Genomic DNA, 26,934 nt, shown 5'->3' with positions numbered 1-26,934 from the left:
AGAAGGGGAAAGGTCAAAACAAGCTTCTCTGACAAAAGGAACCCATGCTGATTGTTCAGCCAGCTCAGGGAGTTGTGGCTATTTGCCATGGTCATTTCTTTACCAAAAGTTCCTCCAGTGTAATGTCAGAGGGGCACTCAGGTAAGCCAACTCTGAGCATGGAATCCAAGGGGTAAGTTATGGAGGCCCGAAGTACTGTGGAGAACCAGGGCCACCCTGAGCCCTGCAGGGAGCCTTGGAGACTCTGGAAATGACACAAAGCCTGGCGCACTGTCTGCTTCTCCCTGCAGCAGAATTCTAACAGCATGTAAGAAACTCAGAAAGCAACAGCTCCCAGTAGGTACAACAAAACCCCAGCAGTAGCAAGACATTTGTGTGGGACCATGAGGCATGTCTACTGGATAGCTTCGCATGTTACAAGATACAACATTCTTAGTCATTTGGTCAACAGCAGGACAGAATTTACCAGTGTCCAGTTGTGGGACGTTAAGTCCCCAGGAGAATGCACAGAGAGAAAGAAAAATATACACCAAGTCGCACAGGCCAACATGAACCATTTGTATTGCTGGAAAAGTTCAGAACTATTTCTTAGTTGAAAATGCCTTCCATATGATTCCTGGTTTTCCCCGCATGTGGCAGACAGGCATTCTTTTCGGAAAAGTATCATAGATGGCTGGGCAGCAGGCAGCTAGGCTAAATTCACATTCCTGGTCACTCACTATAAACACTATCTTGTATTTTTTTTTCCCCTCTGAAATGAGGTACATCTTACTTTGTAGTCATTAGTTCACACAAAGTAAACTGGGAAGCCAACAGAACTCGCACTCTAGGAGAAACTGCAGAAGACAATGATTGGCTAGTAAGGAGCTAGATGCAACCCAGGGGGTGTAGAGGTCTGTGGTAGGTGCTAGTCACGAGTGGCTGCCTGGAGGCTGGGGAAGAGCCGGAACTAACACAGTGTGCAGAGCGGGCCAGCTGGGGAGTTGGGAGCAGCTTGAGGCAAACAAACCGTCAAGCAGAGCTGTTTCTACCCCTCTCCCACAGAGGACTGGGCTGCTCTGTAAATTATGTCACTTACATCGACATGTAGCCAAAGGTTATATTTCTCACATATATCTGCAATCTCCTGTATCGGATCAAAAGCTCCATAAACAGTTGTGCCAGCCGTTGCATTGACATAAAGAGGAACATAGCCCTACAAGGGGAGAGAGAGACAGAGCTGATTAGGGCTTTCACACTTTCTCGTTTGCTCATTTCACATGAAGCAGAAGAACTCAACGGCATTTATTCTAAAGAGTGATCAACCCAGTTGGTGTGGTATCAGCTATGATGTTCAGTAGTATTTTTTGCTGGCTGATTCACTCACTCATTCATTTATTTAACAGATTGCTTTTAGAGACTTTGATATACCAGGTTCAGCTGTAGGTGCTACAGACCTAGCAGTGAGCCTGGCAGTGGAGTATTCTGTCACTGTGGAGTTTATGTTCTAGCAGGGGAGAGGGTGACAGGTAATAAAATTAAATAAAAGACACAGTGTGTTTGATAGGGATGAGTTCCGTGGCAAAAAATTTTTAAAAAGTAATGTGTTTGGAATAAAGAGCAGGTATTACTACAACTACTTTACTTCTGGATATTATCTACTATCATGGTTCCTAGGTCTGTGCTGTGCTATGTGTATCGGTGTAACAATTAAATGGAAGCCTTGTTGGTTTTTAAAAATATGTATGTACACTGTGAAAGGCAAAACACTAGTACACGGTAAAGCAACTAAATTAGAGAAGAAGGTACCAGAAGGAAACCAAAACAACAGTGTGTTGGGAAATGGCCTGACAGCTACCTGGCAGTGATTTCCCCAAATATATGTTCCATGAAGTTTCTATGTTTAATAAAGTTTGTTGAGGCTGGATTAGCCAAATACCATAGGTCATCTGCTCGGGCATGGAAGAACTTTGCTAAACAGAGTATCAAGGTAAAATAGCATTATTTATTTATTTATTTATTTATTTATTTATTTATTTCTAGACAGGGTCCTGCTGTGTAGTTCAGGCTGGCCTTGAGCTCACTATGTAGCTCTAACTGGTCTTGAACTCAAGGTCATCCTCCTGCCTCAACCTCCCAAGTGCTGGAATTACAGACATGCATCAGTACAGCTGGCCAAAATGGCATTTATTAAAATAAGGATATGCCTAACAAGAAACAAGTAAGAAGATTAAGTATCTTCATGATGCCTACTGATTTACTGAGGAACAGCAACTGATCACTCACCATAAAGAAGACAAGTGGCTTACTGACTAAATTTTTCATTTATCAAAAACAGAAATAGATGTTTTATAGACATAGCTTTGAGGTCAAATCATTTCATAGTTAGAAAAAATCAAATACCTGAGAATAAAGCAATAAAATTAGCTCCTATTACAAAGCAATAAAATTATCTCCCAAGATTTTATTATCTAGGACAGGAAGAAGGCATTTTTAAAAATTTATAAACACTGGAATTTAGATGCAGTGTACTGTACCTACTTTTTGCTTGGCTTCAAGAACTTTTGCTTCTAAATCGGCTGGGATTATTTTTCCCCTGTAATTATTGTAGAAGGAAAGAAATTAAAATGAAGAATTAATGAGATTGCACATGAGAAAAAACTTAAGCAGCAGCAAAAGTAATTTAATCGGATACTTTCACCAGACCATTAGCAGCTTGGCACACTGTACTGAGCCAGTCCTTAAGCACAATAAAACAAATTTAACAGATGAACACATTTAATCCATCAAGAATCTAATAGTCACTCTCCCCTGCTTACCTTTCATTGCATTTTATCAAAATCACATTGTCGGTTCCGAAGCCGAGTGCAGCCCCAGCTTTCTTTATGGAATAGTGACTCTGCAACAAAAACTTGAGGTTAAAAGATAGTCCCTTGGAAACCACCACAATCCATGAACAAGGGCCCCCAACTTACGTGTTCTGAGGTGAAGAGGACCAGTTTGGGCACGGCCGCCATGCCCTTTGTCTTAACTTCCGGGAAGTACTTGTAGCGAGCTGCCATGATGCTGTACATGTTGGATATGGCTCCCCCTATCACCAAGCAGACATGGTTGGAGTACTGGGGCTCTTTCATTACTGTTTCTAACAAAAAGGCTGAGCTGGAGTCTCAAGATAAAGTAGGTCAGGAAAGATAATACTCAGATTGGTTTGGCTGGCTTCCCTGTGACCAGGTCTTGCCTCTGGACCCTCTGCTCTGGGAATACAGTTGGTCGCATTCATTTCCAAAGCTATGAAGGTAATTTAGCTAGAAGTGGTGGGGTATTCCAGTGCCCTTTCCCCAAGCAGCCCAGACAAAATATAAGAGGAGGAGGAGGAGGAGGGGGAGGAGGAGGAGGAGGAGGAGAAGGAGGTGGAGGCTGCAAAGAGATGGTGAGATACAAACTTCCAGCTTTCACTTTCTGTTCAATCTATTTACTGAACAAAGATGAATCTGTTCCCTGAGTTCAAAAAGACAGAGAAAGAGAAAGTAATGGAACCTATAAAAGGAAACAGTGACACTGCTTGGCTACCAGCCTGGGTATTCTCTTCAAAGAATAGCCCAACTGAGTTATTGAGTCATTGAGGAGAGCTCTAAATTTCTCTAAATAAAAACAAATGCATGTTTACGGAAATAAAGACAGAAAGAGAATTGAGGTAATTAGGTATGTCTAGCCACATAAAATAGCCACTTTTGTATCAATTACCTGAGAGTGATACAGGCAAATGCATGGTTTGCTTGAACTGCCTGAACAATTGTACTGCTTCTTCTCTTTTCCTTCACAGTGACACTGACTCTGACACCATCTACAACTTCTTCCTACCTGCAAGGACACCTGTGCTTGTTGTAAGATTCCTACTGTCTGTCCTTTGAGCTACAGATTCCAAGGAGATACACTATTTAGGTTGAAGTCAATCAGTTCATTGTCAAACTCAATCCACTGATCCCTAGCATATCACGCTGGTATTGTGTCTTTCCTGTGACCTAGACTCAGCTTTGGTGAGTTTGTATGGATTTATGCATTTAGGATTTTCTGGTTAGTTCATAGAGAATGTGGGATTCTTCCTAGCCTTCATTTTGACAATGACAGGCAGGCAGAATGCCAAAAAAAAAAAAAAAAAAAAAAACAAACAACCCCAAACCCTTTTTTTAAAGGTTATTATGCTTCCTGTGTTTTACTGAATGTCCCAATAATCCTAAGGACTCATACTATAAACTGGGAGGACAGTCAGGGGGAGAAAAGAGAAACCTACCAGGAGAAAATATCCCATCACCATCTTTATCTGACCATCCAACTATCTCTCTCATCTTCTTAAGTGTTATTTGCTCCATAAGGACAAACACTGGTGCAATTTCGTATGTAAACCTGGGAAGGTGATGAGGAAAAAGATAAAAATAAAGAAGTTAAGTCACCTATTTTGGGAACACACACAATTGATTTAGTATTTGTATTTTGGTTCTAAGATAAGATGTTCAAAACCACTAAAGAGAGCCAGGCATGGAGGCTCACACAAGTAGTCCCAGCACTTGGGAGGCTGAGGCAGGAAGATCACTGTGAATTTGAGGCCAGCCTGGGCTACACAGTGAGTTCAAGGCCAGTCTGAACTATATAGCACACCCTGTCTCAAGAAAACAAAACAAAACAAAACAAAAAAAGCAATTCAGATCCTGCATCAAGTCATCAATCATAAAATGTCAGAACCTAGCCTGGGTTGACAAGAGAAACATAGATTCTCATTGGTCTTAGGTGTAGTTTGCTCAAGTTCAAAGGAAGAGAATGACTTTTCTAGGTCTCTTACCTTTCAGGTTGCAGGACAGTGTAAATATTATTTGAAAAAATGTATTTTAAATTCTACTTACAATTGGTTTGCAACATTAAAATAAAAGACTGCCAGTTTCACACCTGTAAAATCTATAAAAACCAGAGCCAAAGTCCATCTTTTGAAAACAATGTAAACATCTGAAAGCTAACTGTGAAGATAATTGGAAATATTGACCCATGTCTTAAGGTTCTCAATATAATTATCTACATAGTTTTTCTACTGATAATCCCTAAGGACAAGTATGTATCTATAATTTTCTAAAGTCAATAGCTGTCAAGAATAATTACGTGATGATTTTATAATTATAAATTATAAATAACAAGAAGATGGTCAGCTGGCACATAGCCAACTATGGGCATCAAATCTCCTGCCTGGTTACATCGGTCTCCTAACAAACTGATGTAAAAGTTGCAAGCCATGCTTTTTCCAAAGCTGAGCCACATTATGGTAGAATAGTTATTGAAACAAGATCAAATGGCCTAAGAGAAATCAAGGAGGGTCTATCCACAGATAAGTACGCCAGAATACAGAGATATTTGCTAAGCTCTGAGGCTCCTTGTCTTTCTTCTTTTGGCTTGCACTCTTCAGGCATTAGAGCCTCTTTGCTAGGCTCAGACCATCCTTGCTGAAGAGAAATGCGTCGGCCGACTCAGCCAAGTGTTACGGAGAGGTGTTAGCATTAGTTTGTGCATTTGGGCTGAGTGCCAGAGTCAAGGACTAATGGTGATACTTGCTTTTTAGTTGTTTAGACAATGTATTTTAAGGATGAGAAAGCTATTGTAGGATCCTCAGGATATGTCTGCTAGTAGAAGAATTCTGTTTCTAAAACAATATGCCTATTTTCTTTGAGAAGCCCCTGGAAATTTAAGAGGAAGACCCTTGGAAACCATGTGTTCAGTTACCATCACCTCTGCAGGTCACAATCATGCTTTGGTTCTGCTCTGAGCCCCATCACCGTAGCAACCAACACTCATGTCTGATGGCCTGATAAAGGAAGAAGAAGAGAGGAATTCCTGGTTTAGCCTGTGCTGCTGAGTGTACTAAGAGGCAAACGCATGATGTGCTTCCACCCCTCCTTGGACAAATGTATCATCAATGGTTCCAGTGATTTTTGGAAGTGTTGGAATGGCAAAATTGTTTGCATAGTAAAGATGTAGTGGTGGCAATGGAAGTGATAGAATCTCACCATACCAAATAAGAAAGTACTCTGGGGTAAGGCGAGGAACAAATGGAATTATATACCGAAATATCAGAACCTTATGAGGGCTGCACAGAAGTGGAGTTAGAGTCAAGTCTGTGTTAGACGGCCAGGCAGGAGCCACACGGGGAAGAGAAAAGGCCCGATACTAAGGATGAGAGACTCGGTCCAACTCTGTGCTTCATGATTAGAGTCAATTTAGGACCCAAGTTTTCAGGAATTAGTCTTTCTTCCTAAGGACCCAGAACATGGACTTTTCTCTCAGAATCAAAGACTACAATCCTGAGTTCAACTAGGGGACCAACTGATCTCAGGAAGGTTCCTCATCTATGCTAGCTGCTTGATCCCTCAGCTTTTCTTTCAGTTCTGTTCAATGAATACTTAGTCATCACTGTTCTTTGTCAGGCAACATCCTGCATATGAAGGAAACAAAAACATTGTAAGACATCATTCCCAATCTTGAGATACTTACTAGGATGACTCTAGCATCTGATAATTGGTCTCAGCTGCATTTTGACATTCTCTGCCTATGTTTGAAGGACAAATTATTCCACAGCTAACAACAAGCTTTTTCTGACCTGTGCCACCCTGCCTCTCCCAGAAACCAGAAGATTGGTCCACAGCCAGGACCGACAAACAGGCCAACATGGGTTTCCCTGTTTCTGATAGTCTTTCTCACTTGCTGTCCGAGTCCGGGCCGTTTATTACTGGAATGGGAGGTGTGCCTCCACCCAAAGCCTTACAGAAGGACTTGAAGCCGTGATTCTTGATTTAGTTGGTGTCACAGATCACCTTGGGAATCTTAGGAAAGCTATGGCTCCTATTTCCAAGTAAAAGATTAGGATATTCACATTATTTTGTGCACAAAACAGGAAACTTTCTTCTTACACTCTGGATCCCAGGTTAGGTACTCTTCTATAAATGACAAATGAAAGCAAATGACATCAAGAGATCAAAGGTCAAACGTGGATTCTGAAGAAGCTGATTAGATTCTAAAGCCAAGGTACAAGATTACATTTCAGAATCAAAGAGCAAGAAACTAAATCTGCACAAAGCTTTGGGTTACAGCGTGAGAACATAGGACTGCAAGGCTTTAAACAGTAAGACGGTGGCATCCCTGGACTGACATTGAAGAGGAGTTCTGAACCTTTCTAAATTGAGTAACGAGGTGATCAGCCCTTTTTGTGTTTCAAGTCACCTCCCCAGTGGGATTTACTCAGAACTAAGGCAAAGTGTCAGGACACTGCAGTTCCCTTGTGGCAGAATCTGCTGGTTGCTAATCACATCAATTTTCTCTTGCTTCATTAAATTTTATCCAGATCAAAGACTGTATTTTCTAGCCTTCCTAGCTGTGGCCATGGGGCTACGGTTTGGGAAGTTATCTGTGACTTCTTAGCAGTAGGGAATATGATCCCCTTTTGCCTGCTTCCTTCTTCCTCTTCCCTCCCTCCCTCCCTCCCTCCCTTCCTTCCTTTCTTCCTTTTTCTTCCTTCTTTACTTCCTTTCTCCCTACCTCCCCCTCCCTTCCTTCCTTTCCTCCTCAGTCCTTCACTTTTTCACTTTTTCCTTCAAGAGCTCTAAAACACACCATTTTACTGTTTAAATCCTTCCATTCCTATGTTCTTATGCTGTAACCCAAAGCTTTGTGCAGTGATGGCTGGAGCTCCAGCAGTCAGAATTCACCATGAGGTGACTTAGTAGAAGACAGCCGCATGCCACAATCTGAATCACAAACATGCACAGATCCTGTATGCTGGTGATTATCAAACTGAGGGCTTCCTTAATGAGAGCTTTCATGTCAACTTGTTATCTTCACAGTCCTTTTAGACTTCCTCACCTACAGGTGCGGCAAGGAAGATATCTTCATTTTGAAAGATGACACACTTGAGCAGAGGAGAGCTTAATGAAACCCTGTGTTGTCCATGAAGAAAGACAGAAACAAACAAACAAAAAGCCAAAAGGCCAAAGAGGAGTTCTCAATGGCGATAGTGACAGTGGGGTGGCTCTCTCTCCTAGGTGCAAGTACGGTGCCTTGTATATACTTAGGCACTTAAGACTGCAGCCCTTTCCAGCCTCCAGAAACACTCTATAGGATGAATATTGCGGTCCCCCATTTTCTTGATGAGGAAACTGAGATTCAGAGGTTCTGTGCTTTGTGCTAAGATCTCACAAGTTAGTAAGTTTCAGAGCCCAAACTGTAAGTCTTTAACATCACAACTGCTTTGCTATGACAAATGATAACTGTTCCCCTCTCCCAGCCTGCTCAGTGGTACACAATGACTGATGGCATCCATAGAAAATTTCTCCTGTGTAACTTCTATGAAAATAAAGCCCTAGATGTTTGAAATCATAACCTCATGGCAACGGGCTGTGAATGAGCCTGTCATTAAGATTATGTATTGCCATTAGGTGTTTGAGGGCAGGCTGCTGTTTACACTTGAGTGCTGTTCAACCTGCACGGTTGTTCTTGGTTTTGGAAGAAAAGAGCTGTAGGTGCCAAGGACAATCATACGTTTGCAAAGTTTTCTCTGGAAATTATTGGGTCCTTGCTTAGAAGAACAGACACCAAAGCTCCACACACAAGAAAGTACAAAAGCATGAACGCAAATGTTCTTTGTGTACTCACAGGCAGACTCATACCTAAATGAGGACTTTGGATAGTTCTTTTGAAAACACTATACAGAGGAATATAGTAATTATTCTATGTTACCACTGCCACCCAAACACAATGAGTGCAGGTTAAAAAATAAATAAATAAGAGCATATCACTAATTTAATCATGTCTGCCAAAGAAAGATTTGCCATTCTTTCCTAGACTTGTTTTGAACACTGTTCCCTATTGAAGAAGGAATTTTCATAGGCAGTGAATGCTGCCTAAGCTCTTACACAGTGCCGCATTTCATGGTTTTGCAGGGGAACTGGCTTTGAACAATTTATAGATAATAGTTATTACTTCTTCAGACAATGCCTTGTCTCTAGAACTGACAGCAACTATTTCACTATTTTAAGTAACCTTCTCTATTGATCTGCTGGAATCAGATCATATTTTATAAATACCTACTGTTCAGTACAGTGGCAATTACAATGTGTCATTTCGTTGGACTGGCCTTGACCTCAGATGACTGGGGCAAATTTTAGTGTTTCATAGCTGAGCTGAGGAAAAAGGACTGGTATTATGAACACAGACAAAAAAAGGGAGAAATTAAGGGATCTTTCTGGTGGGAGAAAAGTCTTTTATAATTGCTTCAAAGGGGTGAGTTCCTTTTATTTACCTTGAGATCAGCTTTATGTATTGGACGTCACAGCTGAACAGTCTGCAGAATACACATTTAAAGATGTTTGGGGAACTCAGTGCCTGTGTGATTAAGAGTCCTTGAGCCTTAATGTGTATGCACCTTTTACTCTGTTCTTCTCACTTATTTTCCAAATAGCTGAGTCCAAACATACAAGGAAATTGTATTTTCTAATTTAAATTGTTTCTTAGGGTTAGTAAATGCTACAGTTAGGCATTAGCGTCTTTTTGCAAGTTATAATTAACATATTGCTTTGTTTGTGCTTGCAGATACATGTATTTTTATCCCACAAATCATAATATAGCAAAGACTGCAAATGGGAGCTTTTTGTTTGAAAAGATTATCCAACTGTTTGTATTTTTGACCTGAATTTCTCTCAGCCTTTTGACGTCTCAGTGATCCAACAGGGACACTCTGTGAAGTCACCCCTGACTGTGAGTAAGGACCATGAAAACTGTTTTCATTTGGTGGGGGAGTGGGTACTGGAATCTAACTCATGACCTCACACTTGAGGTCATGGCACCTGTGTTCTAAGGCTGGCACCTGTGTTCTAAGCTAAATCCTCAACCCACTGTTTCCATTTTTAAATCAACTGTATTTTTTATGCCTTTTAGCACTGAAAGCTTCATTTGTCACATTTAATTTTTAAGTTTTGCCAGTGTTGTTTTAAGTTAACAAACGAAGCAGGAATCCTTAATTACTAGAAACTTTCTGAAATGTAGTTTTAGTATTTGGAATCATAGCATAAGACACCTTTGGAACACATACAGATGATATTCAACTTTAAATGTCCTTTTGGTTTGACAGTTGGTCATAGTTGATCAAAGAAAAATAGAAAACCTTGAACTTTAATACCTTGCATTCTATCTTGATGTAACATAGAATTTCTCATTTTAAACAATACTACTCTTTCACTTAAATTTCATTTTTCAGAACCCACTGTACCATGATCTTTAAAAAGTGATCATAAGAAATTATCGTAAGAAATTTGTTTCACAATTTTCCCCGGATGCTTTCACTGAATGTGGTGTCACTGGGTCTAGAGAGAGCGCGTAGAGAAACTCTACCATTGGAGTGGAGAGAAAAGACAGGAGTCACTGGACTGCGAGGACCCTCCCTCATCCTGGAACCTGTTGGGGGGGGGCAGCTCATTAAAACAGTTTATAAAGCATCTACTGCTAACAGAATTGGGAGAAACCCAGAAGATTTTAAGACAAAAAAAAATCATCAAGGCAACTTTAATAAAACAGAAGTATTAGAATTGCTGCTAAAGTATCAAGTCACAGTTGGGCATCACAGTTGCTGATGTAGAAAGAGACTTACATATTGGTATTGGCAGTTGATGTCAGCCATTCTCCAGCTAAGCCGATGATGTCCAGGCCAGAGGAAAGCTGGTTGAAAAATCGAGGATGACCTAGAGAGGCAACAGACAAGCATCAAGGTAAACCTGACTTTTAAGCTAGCTTCAGAGCAAGGGCCTTTCTTATCAGATCGCAATGATGGTCTCCAACCCAGAGGTCTAACAGGGCTGCCCAAGGATATTCAGAAAAGAAAGCTCAGGCCCTGCAAACTCTTCTGTTTGTAAAGCATCATATTTTTAAGTTTTAAAAAAATTGAGTATCATGAAACTAATCATGCTTTCCGATATTTATCTGCTGGCTTCCACATGGACTCCTGTGACATTTATTTTTTTTAATTATGAAAGAGAATGTGGTATCCTGATTTTTTTCTTAAGTGTTTCAATTTTTCACTTCACATCCCAAGGATTTTAATTCCAAAATCAGGATTTGCTGATGGAGAAGAGGATGTAGGGTTCACAGAGAGAGAGAGAGAGAGAGAGAGAGAGAGAGAGAGAGAGAGAGAGAGTTCTTAGCTCTATGCACAAAATTAGATTTAGGGAAAGAACCAGCTCTGATTCTGATTCTGATTCTGATTCATCCCCTTGTCTCTGGGTCTCTGTGACAAACATGACCTCAAGCTTTGGTATGTTTTCTCAGTGTACAGTTAGGAGCCCCCACTAAACCCACTTGATTGCGGGGCTGCCCGAGCATCTCCCCTGTGAAATGGGAACACAGTCCTCACTCACTGCACGGCTGGTGCAGTAACTGAAATTGTTCTGTGTAAAGTCCTACGCGACCCACAGTGTGCTCCAGCAGGCTTTGTCCTCAGCAAATTCGGCCCTGTTGCCATGTTTTTGCCAAGTTGGCATTCACTAAAAACTCAGCTCCACACCCGCAGGCTTGGCTCAGCCGTCATGAGGGAGTCAACACAATAGATTATCTAGGGATGTGTGACAGAGAACTTGCGTGAAAAAGATTTGCTGACTACTGTGCTTCCAGAGGAAATTGCCTTTGCCTCTGAACTAACTGTTGGAAGGATAGAAGATTCACTAAGATGCCCATTCTGGTTTGACTATTATCTCCTTTGGAAGTCCTGTAATGTTTACAAGGTTTAAGTTTTATTGGTCTTGTTCTCTACTGTTTTGTTCAACTTTATAATACCTAATGAGACAGACAATTCTTTTTAAGGAAACAAGAGGCATTATGGTAACCATTGTTGATAACCTTGTACTCTGTTTTTACATCATGTGCTATGTCTATCCTTGGTTTTGACTGACAGCTTTGTTTTGCCATATTTGACTTTATTCTCTTCCAAAAAAAAAAAAAGTAGTAAGAACTAAGGAGTAATAAAAACTAAAATGTGTAAATTTTGTTGTAAAAAAGAGAGGGAAAAAAAGTGCACTAAAGGATACAACTGCAAGTGTGTTTAGGGGTGTTAAATAGCTGACCATATTAATGTTTTTGGTTGGATCATTGAACACAACTGTTTGCGGTCTTGCGGTTTTAATGTCCACTTTGTATGCTTTGATACTGTGAATTGAGCAACTATCTCTAAGATGATAATGTGTAATCTATTAACTGGTGATTTCTTACTGTTTTTTTTTTTTTTTTGTACTTCTGTATTACTTGTACCCTTACACCGCTTTGTTTTGTTTTGTTCTCTTTTTCCTTTTAAATAAAATTAAAAAAAAAAAGAAGGATAGTGTTTGAATGAATGCTCCTGGTCTAAATCTCTTCCCTAGGAAGGTCTGTTCATCCCTGCATGAGAGGGGTTTTCATTCAGATCATCTGGGCTATGATTTTTTATACCAGGAAATGCCAACCCTTCAGTAGCAAGAGTCCTCAACAAATAATACTGATTTTTAGAAAAAACAAGTGAATCAAAAATAGTAGTCTACACACTGAGGCAGATTTTCAGTGTTCACATAGACTAGACTAAATTAATTATTTCATTGAATCTGCTTCTCTCAGTGCTAACAGAACCATGAGATGAGCAGCATAAGGAACTTCGCTGCAATCCATGAAAACATATACAGCACCCATTTGAAAAGTTTTTAATGGCAAATGTTTCATTTTAAGACAGGACAGAATCACCAATAAAAGCAACCACACTTTATATGACAATGTGCCAAACCCACAGAGCACGGCAGAGGTAAAATACAGCAAAAGACTGGCAGAAAGTGAAATTATCTCTTTGCCCCATTAAAATTCAAAGCATGTAAATTTCCCCCAAGCCTTACTTTTATATGGCTAAAATTTATGTCCCCAAAATCTTGTACTAGATTTCTATTAACTAACAAAACATCCTGGTTTACAGTTTAATTTCAAGCCTTTATATCCAGTAAAAATCAGACACTAAGCAACAAATGACTCAATGTCAGATGCCGGGGGGCAGGGAGGGTTTTTGTTTAAATGAATAATTTCAACAAGTAAATGGCAATGGGGAACAAGTGATGGAGGAGGAAATCTACTGTATAGAAAGACACATCAATCAGCTGCAAAGTGAGGGACTTACCTGAATCCCAAGTCAAATGAATTAAAATAAAGCAAAATGTTCATGACATTCGTGAAACAATTGGAAATTTGAGTAGTGAATATTTCATCACATTAAGAAACTAGAAATTTTACATTTTTTAATGTATGACAGTGATACTGTGTTGTTTTTTAAGACTTCTTGAGGATGAAGACTATGTATGGATGCAATAGTACCTGACGGTGGACTGGCTTCCGCCTGATAGAGAAGAGGGAGGATGGGTGGACATACAGGTGAAACAAAGCTGACAGGCACTCACGATAGTTAAACAAAGGTGTTTGGTACATGAGGTTCATGATACATTTATTTTTGGGTAAGTTAAAAAATTTCCATAATAAGAAGTTCAAGAACAACTAAGCAAGTCCAGCATATCTAGAAATCACCTAAATAGTCACTGTTTCTGAAGGCTGACTAGTGTCTGTGTCAGTTTGGAGAGAAGTTGAATAAGCCATTCCTTTTTTAAAAAAAAGGTTTTTTTTATCGGTACCAGGATCAAACTCACAACCATGCGCTTGCAAGGCAGGTGCTTATGCCGCTGAGCTCAATCCCCAGCCCAAAAAGTTTTTTTGTTAATTTGTATATGAATTTCCAAAGGCCTTCACAGTCTGTTCACAGATTATATCTGGATTAGTATGTTTTTACCATTAAAATTCAACTCATTATTATATGTACATTCAAAATACTGAGGATGAAACTCAGGAGGACTCTATCAGTGAGCTACAGCACTTTTCATTTTGAGACAAGGTCTTGCTGAGTTGCATAAGCAGGACTCAAACTTGCAATCCTCCTGCCTCAGCTTCCCTCAGAGTTGGGAGTACCAGAATGCACCACTGCACCCAACTTGTCAGTTTTGTAAAAAAATTTCCACTGTGCATAGCTGCCTGAAGGAGCATCCTATTATTCCTGTATCTATATTCTTTGTCAGAGACTAGCATCCTTTTGAGAAGAGGAACATCAGGACACACACATGCAGGGAGAAGGCCATGTGAAAGTAATGGCAGAGATGGAGTGATGCATCTACAAGCCAAGGAGTTCTCACAGCCAGCGGAGGCTGGAAGGAGCAAGGATGGATTCTCCAAGAACCTTCGAAGACAGTGTGGCTCGGCCAACACCTTGATTTTGAACTTTTGTCTGCTAGAACTGTGAGAGAACAAATTTCTACTGTTTCAAGTTACCCAGATGGTGACAATTTGTAATGACAGCCCTGGGAAGCTACTACAGAAAGGAAGGAAAGTGGGCCGAATTCTTCACAGTGTCGGTGACAAGTGAGAACAGGTAGGATTTATTGGAATGAAACAGGCATGAAAATGGAGGAAAAGAAGGAAGGAACTGGTCAGGCATGGTGGTGCATGCCTATGATCCCAGCACTTGGGAGGCTGAGGCAGTAGGATTGCCATGAATTTCAGGGCAGCCTGGGCTACACAGTGAGTTCAAGGCCAAGCTGAATTACATAGCAAGATCCTGTCTCTATAAGCAAAACAAAACAAAAGAAATGGAAAAGAAGTAGGAAAGTAGAGGGATCATTCCACTCTTTAGGGTCCAAATAGCTTTTTTAAAAGGAGCTGTTACTATATACTTAAATCTACTTTTACGAGAAATGATGAGACCCTTTAGCCAGGCTCGCTGTGATCCCTGAGCACTTTGCTGCCCCCTTCCACCACTCTGTGCTTCTCCTCCAGCGGGAGTTTGCCAGCCTCACAACTGGCCAGTGTGAGATGTGAGTGAGGCCGCCTCTGCACACCCGCCTGCCTCCCACCCTTACCTGTCCGCACCCCGTACTTCAAGGTGTCTCTGCAATCAACCAGGATTTGCTCCAGGGACTCGGGGTGGTCAGAGAGCTCCAAGTTAAAGCCCTCCATGCCTTCCAGCAACTGATGTGGGTGATGGAAGTCCAAAACCTTGGTGGAGCGATCAAAGGTCTTGCGGATGTAGGTGAGGAGTATGTCCACCACCTCCAGTAGGAACTGCACAGTTTGCTCCTCCCCATTCTTAGCTGGAAGCAGATCTGAGGGGAGAAAGCCAATGAATAGTTATGTCCTGCTTTATACTCAGAAATACTTAATATCAACCATATGCCAAGAAGCCTAATTATACCCCAGAGTATGTATATGCACTGTCAACTCAATGCACCACGGATTGACGGTGCATGTACCTAGAAAAATGTACACCTGAAGATGTGATTAAAAATATGGTGAATGGGGCTGGGGATTTAGCTCAGCGGCATAAGCACCTGCCTTGCAAGCAGGCAGTCGTGAGTTCGATCCCTGGTACCGATAAAAAGTTTAAAAAAAAAAAAAAAAGAGCAAAAATATGGTGAATGTGGAAATTTTTTAAAAAGCAAATAGGAAAAGACAGATGTCCATTAATCCCCCTCAAAATACTCCTTCTGATCAAATAGGCTTGTCCCATTGTTCTTGTCCCTTTCTGAAGCATTTCTATTAGTCCTCTTTCATGAGTGTCTTTAGTTACTCTGTTGTGGCTGCCTTAATGTCATAAATTGATTCAAAATGTTTATTTTTCACAGTTACTTTGAATTTGAGGAAGAGCCAGAAACTGCAGGATGCCAGACCCAGGGGTTAATGTGGGTGAGAGCAATGTTTTTAGGAGCCCACCTTTCCAATGGATGGCAATCAGCAGCACTCATTGTATTTTTTGGTCACACTTCATAGACAGGAAAGAGGACTTCCAGATGTGTTTCAGAAAGTGTCAAGAATGATATGTATGAGGGGTTGGGGGTTTAGTTCAGCGGCACAAGTGCTGCTGGTACCAAAAAGAAAAAAAGAAAAAGAACCCCACAAGAGGGGCTGGGGATTTAGCTCAGCGGCATAAGCGCCTGCCTTGCAAGCAGGCAGTCGTGAGTTCGATTCCCGGTACCGATAAAAAAAGAAAAAGACAAACAAACGAACAACAACAACAACAACAAAAAAAAAAAAACAAAAAAACCCCACAAGAATGCTATGTGTGTCAGCATAGGTGGGTATTTTGAGGAGTTATGACAATGTGAATTGTACTGTAATATATTGAAAAATGTAAACATTGTATATTTCAGTTGCACTGTGCATGTACATTCAGAGATGTTTCACTTGTATGGTTTCTGGGGTTCACACACTTTCTGACAGTCAGGGTGGCAATACACAGCATTGCCTGCTTTGCCACTGCAGTTGTCCATGCAGGCTGACTGGACCACTGGAGGAACGTCACAGAAGGCACTTCTCTCAGGCTGCTCCAGGACCAAGTGTCCCTGTATAACTGATTTAGTGTTAATGATATGCTTTATCTGTTGATGGCAGAGGGTAAGGCTTCTTGGGTAAAGCATGCAGTCCCTGCAAAGAGGGAAGTCCTTCATGGTGTCCTCAGACAGCAAAACAGAACTGATGAGAATGGGAAGGGAGAGCTCAAGAAGGTGATAGAGGGATCCCGGGCCTGTCGCTTGCCCTTATTGCTCAGCACTGGACTTGAGATATCTGATGGTGATCTGGGGCTCTAGGCTCTGCAAGACAAAGTTAGGTGGAGGTGAGGGGTGAGCTACTCAAGGATGTGAGCTGCAAGGGGATCCCAACTGAGGTTGCCAGGCAACGATCAAAAGCAGGTTGTCTGACTGTACATAGTGCACTGTGTCTACTCTAGGATCATTTTGGAGGTTTTAATGAAGTCTTGTTCAGTGTTCTTTTCTGGCTTCTGTGGCCTTTTGGTGAGATAACATAATGGGACAGAGGTGGGTCTGCCTTTGAGCTGCTCAGGGGAGACCGGTAAACACCTTTGGATCAACGTTGTTGAAGTAGCAGGAATTAGCAAGAGATTTACAAAGGGAAAAAGTTTCAGGACTGTTGATTGTGAGGCTCAGCTGTACAGCGTTCCATAGTGTGACTTTGGGTGGGAGGAGAAATCTTGGAGAATAAATACTAAGGAAACAAATAGATTTTCTTGGACTCTGAATCCATATTTGTCCCTACCAGTGTCTGTAGAGTGTGCATCACTGATTTATTTCATCTATCTCCCAAAAAGATGGAGACCCGCAGTAGGGAAGGAAGAAATCTGTTATATTCCAATGTCAACAGAGCAATTTCATGAAAGTTCACAGAGAGTAATGACATTTCTTGGTTTAAAAAATATTTCAGGAAAATGTCAAGACACTCAAATAAGGAACCAGCTGGCTCGCAATAGGACCAGGGGCTGGGGGTGGCACCACCTCGGGCAAACAGGTTAGAGAAGTCTGTCTCTGCACGCCGGAAGTGGGTATCCCGGTCACTGTTTTCACGGGAAAACAGGTTCTTGGAAGACTGTCTCTCCTTGAAGGCACTCACAAGCCGACTCTTCTCTTCCAGGCTGTTGGTCCTTTGCAAGAAGCCTAAGACACAAGAAACCAGGTCAGGGTTTGGAGACCACCCAGCCAACCAGGGCCAGCTGCTGGACTGTGTCCAAGCAGGGCTCTTGCTTCTGCTGAGAAGAGAAACTGAGCGAGGAGCTGTTTTATACGGAGCGGCCCTGGCCCTGCTCCCCTTCAGGCGGGGAAGGGGCCATGCCAAGTGCCATCACTGGCACAGACCCAGTCATGCAAGACAGAAAAACAGTAAGCGAGGCTCAGTCTCCTTTCTGAATGTGACAGTGAACTCAGAATTAAGTCAACTGGACAGCTTCCACTCCAGTAACCAGCCTGAGGATGGGGTTTTGAAGGAAGGGACCCAAAACAGAGAAGACACTGCTGCCACTGGGTTTATGTGCTATGTAACCAAAGGAAGGGGGGGAGGTCAACGGAAGGAGGAGGGAAAGGCCTGGGGGGGATGAAAGAGGGAGGAGGGTGAGAACCACCAGAAGGAGGAAGGAAGACCACAACAGAGAGGAGGGATGGGGTCCTGGGGATTAGGGAAGATGCTTTCCTCCTGCACTAGGCAACCCTCACAGCCTGAATGTAAGTACGATGGCTCTGACCCACTCTTGCAATGCAGCATTTCCTGTATTACCCTCTCTACATTAATAAAGGCATTAGGGGAAAAGACAAGAAAGCTTAATATCTGATGGGCCTTAGCATTTAATTCTATACATACTTATTATCTGTTATGAAAAAGCAATTTGCTCTACCCATTTAGGATGGAGACAGATAAAGATAAGTGAGACAGGCCTGCTACCCTCCAAGGGACTTTAGTCTGGCTGACGGCAACCAGTGTTGTAATAAAGATAGAAAGTCAGGCTGGGGATGTAGCTCAGTGGTAGAGTGCCTGCCCCAGTATGGTGGTGGTGGCAGTGGGTAGAAACTACACAAACTGAGTCTAGGGTGGAGTTACCAGCACCTCATCTCTTTCCTGCAGTGATAGCAAACCTTTGAGAGACTGTGTGCCCAAACTGTAACCCCAAACTCACTCACTTATCACGAAGTCTCAACCTTGCATTTAAATCTGAATATCCAATGCCCAGATGCTGGAGGGACCTGACTGGCAGCTGACCGAGAGGGCTCTGCATGCCCACTGTGGCCTCATACCCTGGTTTGCCACCTCTGTCCTAGAGGGAGCAGTAATCTCTCCCACGCCCGGTGAGCAGTGCACGCAACACCAGCAGCCAAAGGGAAGCAGGGCTGAGCCCCAGGACTGGAGAATGTGCCAGCTTGGGGCACAGCCCCTTCCTATCCCCCCTTCCCCTCTACACCCCCAGGCTGAAAACCTTCTCTTTTCTCCAGTGTCTCCTCCTCCAACACTGTCTTAGTCTTGGCCTATATGCATCACACAGAGAAGAGGAAGAAAGTGCTAAGCTTCTTGATGACCGCAAAGCTGTCTTGGTAGATACTGAGATCCTTGGGGAATCACAGACGTCATAAGACAGGCTTGGAAGAAAGTCCCATGAGGCACGGAAAGCAAGTTAATCTGTGAATTCAATGGTGATGAGTGGAAGAAGGATGCAAAAAGAAGGCTGTGGTGATTAGAATCCTCCCACACAGGAGCCAGGGTCTATTTTTGGAGGGAGGAATAGGAAGGCAGAAGCACAAGCCTCTTGCTGTTCCCAGCACTTTTTAAACTTATCTCTGAAGCCCCAAAGAACATCAGAAGAGGGAGAGACATTATAAAGGAGGGACATACTTGAATATGAAGATCAGAGTGCGTCTTTTCCCTCCCTTCTGCTTTCTGCTTCCTTCAAGCCCACAGCACCCAAAACCAGGAGCCAGTACTCATTTGCCACAGGGAGGTAGGATCACCTGGCTCTTCTGGTTCCAGAGCAGTGACTGTGGAACGTGCCAGGCCAGAAAGAGCAAATCCACGTGGCCCAGTGGGGGTGAAGTCCTGCTCAGCTGAACCTAGTCTCAGACCTGGTTGGGTGTCTGACCTTTTCTGGGAAAAGTCTTTCCACTTTGAAACCTCTTTGGAAACCACCAGGCTTTGGTTGTTGCCAAAGGAAGTTTTCACAGAGGCTGGCCTGGAGATGTACTGATAGGATGGAGAGATGAGACCATGACACAACTTTAAACCCACACCCCATTCCAGGGTCACAGTTCCGGTAGTGCATGAAGAATCAGAATTTTCTCTTAGATTGCATTATAATTTGTGCTAATGTAAATTTTTCATGCAGACTGTCCTTCCTTTCACATTGTTTAGGAAGGCATCGGTTTCCTAAATATTGGGATCCTCAAAATATGTAAACAACCCAGGCCTCTTTTGGTCCAAGAAGCCTCAGAAGGAAACGTCTGCTTTTCCAAGGATGACATAGTGGAAGGTGATATGGAGATTGGTATTTTGACAACGTCCCTAGCTAGCAATGGGGTCCTGGGAACAGGGATCCCTAAGACTGGGGCAGGCTGTACTTACTTAACTCTGTGCCCAGTTTTGAGGACTTAGCTTCAGCCTGTGGGTAGCTGGTCACAGAACCACATTCTGAAGGCAGAGAAAAGTCAAGGAGAGCCAAGAGCTGGGTCAGGTTATATCAAAGGGAAGAGGCTCCACCTCTTGGGTGGTGATCTTGCTACTGGAGCCTCCCCAGGCTCCTCAACTCAAAGACCTGGGGGGCTCAGTAAGCTGTGTGGAACCAGAAGCATCTGGTGCCAGTCAGACATTTCCAAGGGCCCTGAGCTGTGTACGGCATCAGGATGCATGGCCAAGAGGACACGTGGGGCTGGAAGCCCTGCACATTTTCTGCTCACCAAGGTGTGGCATGGGCTAGCACACTGGCAGATTGCCCTCCACTTTTTTGTATAGGAGAAACTAGAAATACTGAGGTCTCTTTTTAAAAGTTGGCAACTACTACAAAATTAAACACCTTGTGTGGCCTAGGTAAAGTGTTTAAAGAATATACCAGGAAGCAAGTTTGGGATCTGGCATATATAAGTGACCAAAAACTCAGGACACACTGGGGAGTTAGCAAAGCCTGGACCAGAACTTAGGGATCTGAGACTTTTATTTAGGTCACCTCACCATGCCAGCAGCCACTCTGTTGGCAAAATCCCTGAGTTTCTTCTGATTACTCTCTCAGGGGAATTCTGCCTCAGAGCTAAGGGGATCACTAGTGGCACCAAAGGCCTTCTTGGGGTTTCATTCCCAGGCTTAAAGGGGAAGAAGGGTGAGAGGCTGGATAGGGTGGGGCCTGAATCTTGACAAGGCATGGAGGATGCCAGGGTGTGACCCAGAGCAGGGGTTTGGACTTGGAAGACTTTCCTCTGCTGTCTTAAGGTGACAGTTCGCCCTTGATGGTGTCAGGCACCCTCCAGGCACACACATGTCTGAGATGAAGGAACTGAGGCCTGTGGAGATGGGAGAGGGCTGTGGAGCCAGGCCAAAATTAAAGACTGCCCTGCGTTTCCACTACATTAAAATAGAAAGCCAGAAGTGGCCCAAAGCATGGAAAATAAATCCTTCTGGTGTTTTGTTTTCTTCTATGGTCAAACCAGATGGGAAACCTTCTAATGCGTGGTCCAAACACACGGCACCTTAACAGAAGTTAAATTTCCCCTCTGTCCTCTCCTCCTCCACTCAGGGGAAGAGAGAAACAGGGAAGAAACTCTGGGGACCAAGCCCCCAAATACCCAAGAACGCTCCTCACGGCATTGGCTGGCAGCAGCGGAGGGGACAGTCATAATTTAAAGCCCGTTATTCCCAGCCCAGCCAGGCTCACGCTGTTCTGCCCTTTACCCTTTCAGGACCTCGGATGTGTCCCCAGGCGGGGCGCTTCGCCCTTTCCTCCCCGCGGACCCCGAGAGCTCGCGGCGGAGCAGCAGGGGGCAGCAGCGCGGGGCGGGAGGGGGTGAACGGGGGCTGCCTAGGACCCCGGGGAAGGCGGCCCTCACCCCGAGGCGGCCCCACCGTCCCTCGGCCGCGGCGGACGCCCCGGCTCGCTCGGTTCTGCTTGCAAAGCTGCAGGACAACGACGGCCGCAGAAGGCGAGCGGCGCCGCCGAGGGGACCTGGCGGGAAACGGGCCGTCAAGCCCGGCATGGTGGCGGGTGGGGGTGGGGTGGGTGGGGTGCAGGGGGGCCGGCCGAGCCCGGGCAGCGCCGCGGAGGGGCGGGGCGGGCTGGGCTTGTGGGGCGCACCCAGGATGCAGGGGACGCGGCCGCGGACACGCAGGGAGAGGGTGGCGCGGCCGAGCGAGGCGGGCGGTGGTCCCCGAAGCCGCTGAGTAACCCCGCGGAGCCCGGGGCGCACTCCGGCTGCGTTGACGGATGGCTCCTTAACAAGCCCCTCGTTTATCCTCCTGCCTCCCTACCCCTCGCCCGGGGACACTCGTATTTTCTAGACCGAAAAGCCCGCAGAACTTTAGACGGTGAAATGTAGCAAGGAAAGCCTGTCCTCATTGTTCAGTTGCAGCCGGTCAGCTGTGGCCCTCACCGCAAACCTCTTTTGCCCTTAAAAAATCACGTCCCTTGGGAGCAGAGACCAGCGCTTTTTCCTCTACAGCAGATCCTGCCAGAAAACCCACTGCCCCCGCGTCCGATCCCTTTCCTTTGCTCTCTGGCCTTCAAGGCAACGACTGCAAACCTCGGGCCTGCGTGGCCGCCACCTCCCCTCGGCAGACCACCGAGGTCCGCAGGCAACGAACTCAGGCCGACGGCCTGCAGCTCCAAAGCACGAAATCCAAATTCACTGTGACATCCCCGGCCAAACCCTCCGGTGGAAGAGGCTGCTTTCAAAGGGCCCAGACCAGGGGAAGGTGGAGAGTGAGGGTGGCCATGCTGGTCAGGGGTACTGGTCAGCCACAGCCTTAGGCGGATGCCTGGTCTGTTCAGCTTTTCGGGCTCCTGGGCAGAGCGCGCAGGGGCTGCCGCGTGGGGGCGCTGGGTTCCCATCTGACACTCTGGGAAAAGGTCCTTAATCCGTGTCAGAGGAGGGCTCAGGAGCGCCAGGACCTTGAAAGGTGCGTCTTTGCTGGGCGTCAGCACTGTACTAGAAAACCAGACCCAAGGGCCAGGTTCCCCCTCCACGATCGTCACCTCTTCGACCCCCAGCTTCACTTACCGCAGATCTTCAGCCCCAGTTTTCTCGTGCATCCATGGGCCACACCGCACCAGGTGTCATAGGCTACAGGGACAGAGAGGAGAGAAGGAGCCTTTAGGGAGGCCAGGTCTGTGCGAAGCTAGCCTAAGGGTAAGTTTTCTTCAGTGCACCTCACTTAAAGCTCTTTTCCGAACGGAAATAGGACACGGTCAGTGGGCCCACAGGCAGCCTCTTGCCCTGGGAGCCCTTGCCACACTCCTTCCTGTTCCCAACTCCAGAGTCTCTGAAAGGCCCCCGGGCCACCGCAAGACACTGTCCAGGTGGGGCCAAGATGCAGCTCATGGGCAAAGGGCCAGGTCCTGCCACTCGAGTCCCTTAGCACCCACAGGCTGGGTCCTGCGTCCTCGGCTCCACAGTCTCAAAGGGCGACCACATCAGCGTGGAAAGGGAACACATAGGCATCTGGGACCGAGACGTCTCATAATTTCTTGGCAGGTCTCCAGCCGAGTGGCAGCTTAAAATAAACTAGCATGAAATGGGGTCGCGGAAGAGTTCAGAAATTAATTGGGTGAAAAATAGTATTTGACTAGATGATCGGACTCGCACGGTTGCTCTTCAGTGCGACTGGGGAGTCAGGAAGACAATAGTGCACCTCTCATCCTCATCCCGGGCCCCTTTTCTCAATCTGACCCTCATTAACCCTTCCCTTGGATATCTCAGGTCTGGAGCACTGGAATCAGGCAGCTTTTCTCTGGGTCTGAGCTGCAGACCGGGGGCTGCCGGGGTTTCCTTCGTCACAAGGCCGTGCTCCAGTGTTTCTGGATTTACCTGCCCGCCTGGGCAACTTCCAGTGCCAATGGCGAAATGCAGCCCTGGGTCCTCAAAGCCCACATGCAGCCCAGCCCATCTTCAGATCCCGAAAAGCAAAGCAAGGTGCCTCCAACATCCCATCCCCCACCCACCCCAGCGGAACCTCCAGCCGAGCGCAAGTGTTGGCTGCGATAAGCAGAGAGACATCCATTAAACTCGAGGCACAAGGAAGCCCCCGCGGGGAGAGGATACTGCCTGACATTGGTGAGACATGTCACAGATGGGCGTCCAATGACGGACAGGAAATCAGCTGGAGAGCAAAATCCTAATAATAACAATAATACGCGGTGCCTAAAGAGTTATTTCTATCCAATAGAGAGCTTTCACTTCAAACATCCTCTCATCTAATCCTTAAACCAACCCAAGGAAACAGACTGGAGGATAGTTGATATAAGGCTTCATTTGACAAAGTACAGCCTTACTTCAGAGAGGTTAAGCGAGTTTTCCAAGGTCACTCAGCTGGAGCTTGAAGCTCTCATCCTGTACTTTGCATTACTGCGGGCCACACTGAAAGAAAGGAAGGGAATCCAGAAACACTGGAGCACTTGTGAAGAAGGGAGGTGGAGGAAAGAGAGAAGCCCCTCTGGTGTTGCTGGAGCCATTATTTCTAGTGTGTAGGAGGCTCCTGCCTCACTCAGGGTTGCTGGAGCAAAAAGGTAAATTGTGCAGGGGAAGTAAGGAAAAAGAGCCCAGGAGACCTTGAAGGGGCAGAGAAATGAAGTCAGCTGGGTGGGCGAGAGTGTGTTTGCAAGGTGTGCTTGGGGGGTTGTTGATGTGGTCGATGCAAGGGGAGTGGGCGCACAGCCTGGGTGCTGACTGGACAGCCAAAGGAAGGTATAGTATTGCAACGCTTCCATTACAGCGGCAGTTTGCTCTTCCTCCAAGGGTCCTCGGTTCTCTGACATCCACCTCATTGGCTTTTGGGTGTGCCAGGCCACGTGGAGACACGGGCCTTTGCTTCTGCTGGGACTCACACCTGGGACTGGGCATTCGAGCGTTCCTGCGATCGACCGGGAAATAGTCGAGCGCGGGTCTGTTTAGGGCTAGGGCAAATGCCTCCTAGACCCACGGGATAGAAAAAATGATGCCAGTGACAGTGGAGGGTGAGGGGCGGAAAGAAATCTATCCAGAGGCCAAAGCAACACACAAAAGGCGCGCAGGCCTCGCGCTCCTCCGCCCTGCTCGGGCCAGCTCCGCCGCCGGCTCACTGCCACCAGGGCGGGCTGCTCTCCGCGCCCCTCTTTGTTGTGTGATAATTGTAGCCCGCCTGGGTGGCTGGATTAGGGAGCCGCAAAGGAACTGAAATGGGGCCTGAGGACTAGAGACAAGGCCTTCTGCCTAGGAGCTATCGGCAAAGAGCTGGAGAGGGGGCTTTCTAAATAACCCCTCCCCGTGACAGTGAGGACAGTTACTTTGTCAGGTTCATAGAAAGCGCCATAAAAGCGATAAACACTCCTCCTAACCACACTGTCCTCCCCAAGTCTCCTGAACAGAAATTTTGAGGCGATTACTGTTTGCATTTATTTGAGGTGGGACCCGGTGAAGGAACAATTGGCCCTAACAAGAGAAAAAATTTCCCTTCTCCTCACAGCTCTACACAGGTTAAAAAAAAATCAATCTGAATTAAAAACAGATTCTGCAAATGGTCCAGGAGGGAGTAAAGCTAAGAATGGAGAGGCATAAATTCCCCCTCCCTTTTTTGTGGTCCCCTTTATCCTTCTCTCCGGGACTTGTCGCCTGCTGACAGGTCTCTTGCCAGGAGGAAAAAGAGGGGTGTTCACTCCTCCCGCCCTGGCAAGCCTTTCTGCCCTCTCCAGTTCCTCCTCTCTTCCCACTCTGGCTAGTGCCCAATCCCCCACCCGCCCTTCTTGTCTGTGAGATGTAATTAATTGTACGAAATGTCGAGGCTCTGTCTCATACCGTTTTGTACGCACCTTTCCCGCCCCTGGCTTTTCCCTCCCGCGTCAATAGCTCGAAGCAAATTTGGAGCAATTAGAGACCCCGAGTTTTCTAAAAGCTGCAATTAACGTCTAAATTTCCTCTGATTACAGACTTTGAGCAGAGCGCAGAGGCAAAGGAGAAGGGAGTCAGATCTCAGCTCAACGAAAGCCAGAGACAGAAAACTCGATTTTCTCTGGGAGTCTCGGTTCCTCACGGCCCCCCGGCTCTGACCCCTGTTGTCCCGCCAAGCAAAGCAATCACACACAGCATAACAACAGCGCCCCTACCCTGCCGCGAAGCCCTAGCCATCCCCGCCATCCGGACCCTGCGTGTTCTTCGCCCTTCTGTCCCCTAGGAGTAACCTAGCGTCCCCAGCAGACGAATGACCTCTGGCAGGATCCTGGGTCATGGCCCATTCGTTTCCCGGCCTCCATCATCCCCGCTGTCCCTTTTCCCTTTCCAGCAGTGCAGCCTCCCAAAGCCCCAGCGCCCCCATCTTCCCTGCAATCCATTTGATAGGAAACTGGAGCAAGACCTACTTGTGGGGCGCAGGTTAGTGGTATTGGGATCCGCTCCCGCGTTGGAGGAGGTTGCAGACGAAGAAGGGGTCGAAGACGCCATCAGCCTGGTTGTCCCGGGGCCTCTGCTCTCCGGGGTCTTCGGCTGCTCGGGCGGCGCAGGAATAGGCTGCGAAGAGAAGCGAGGGCTGTGTGGGGACGGCTTCCGGGGTCCTGCACGGGTGGCGGCTGAGCAGCGAGGGGCACAGGGGCTCCGCTCGAAGTCTCGGCGGCGCGGCGCGGGAGGCAGAAGGGGGAGGAAGGGCGGCGAGCCGGCTGGGTCGCGGTGCGCGGTTGGGCGGGGGGAACGTGCGCCCCGCTCCGGACTCCGGCGCAGGCAACGTAGCCCTGGGCGGCTCTCAAGTCTGGAGGCATGGTAGGGCGGGGGGAGGTGGGGGGGGGGGACCTGGAGTATTCAGCTCTGAGTCGAAGGGGACCCAAGACCAATGCAGGTCGCAGAGATGTGGGAGACTGGGCTAGGGGCATCGGGGAGCGCTCAGGGCGAGATTTCCCAGCCAAGCCGCGATAAGCTCCATTGCGCTCTCGGCAGCCGGCGTGCGGGCAGGAGGGGGTGCGGGGAGGGCACGTCTGGATCTGTGTCTGGTTCCCGTTGTTGTGTCTGGCTAATTCCCTGGAAAGAAGGAGGCTATCTGCTCTGGGACCGGGGACTTCGATGAGACAAGGTGAGAGGAGAAGAAGGTTTATATCTTTACGTTTCTCCCTCGGACGTGACCTGGTAAAACCAGAGTCACCTTGCACTCCCCGACAGCCGGAAAGCAGCGGGGCAGAACCTCGCTCAGCAGCTTCTTGTCCCACCCGCTTTGGAAACATCTCGCAGCCTAAGGCGAGATTCTATCCCAGTTTCCGCGTTTCGCTTCTACCCAGCCCGGTAAATTCGCTGTACAGAACGGGGGACAGTGGGGGAGCTAAGAAAGGAGAATGTCACCGAGGCA

The 26,934-nt window shown here is 46.0% G+C and overlaps 1 protein-coding gene across 2 annotated transcripts in view; it reads right to left on the bottom strand.

The window, feature by feature from the left end:
- Positions 1-26,934, bottom strand: part of Gad1 (glutamate decarboxylase 1) — a 37,649-nt gene that overhangs the window by 9,375 nt on the left and 1,340 nt on the right. For both annotated transcript variants that reach the window (XM_013142598.3, XM_013142599.3), the window contains 10 exons: positions 25,964-26,111; positions 22,635-22,697; positions 17,394-17,552; positions 14,967-15,209; positions 10,655-10,745; positions 4,271-4,383; positions 2,955-3,070; positions 2,799-2,878; positions 2,521-2,575; positions 1,079-1,195 (listed from right to left, as the gene is read on the bottom strand). In XM_013142598.3, coding sequence (XP_012998052.2) covers positions 1,079-1,195; positions 2,521-2,575; positions 2,799-2,878; positions 2,955-3,070; positions 4,271-4,383; positions 10,655-10,745; positions 14,967-15,209; positions 17,394-17,552; positions 22,635-22,697; positions 25,964-26,045 — 1,119 coding nt within the window. In that variant the 5' untranslated portion in view covers positions 26,046-26,111. The remainder of the gene's footprint in view (positions 1-1,078; positions 1,196-2,520; positions 2,576-2,798; positions 2,879-2,954; positions 3,071-4,270; positions 4,384-10,654; positions 10,746-14,966; positions 15,210-17,393; positions 17,553-22,634; positions 22,698-25,963; positions 26,112-26,934) is intronic.

The sequence above is a fragment of the Cavia porcellus genome, unplaced genomic scaffold (assembly GCF_034190915.1).
Source record: "Cavia porcellus strain 051 isolate PalLab524CR breed Dunkin Hartley unplaced genomic scaffold, mCavPor4.1 scaffold_12, whole genome shotgun sequence".
Classification (NCBI taxonomy): domain Eukaryota; kingdom Metazoa; phylum Chordata; class Mammalia; order Rodentia; family Caviidae; genus Cavia; species Cavia porcellus.
Note: the sequence above shows the minus strand (reverse complement) of the source record. Positions and strands in the feature narration are given on the sequence as shown.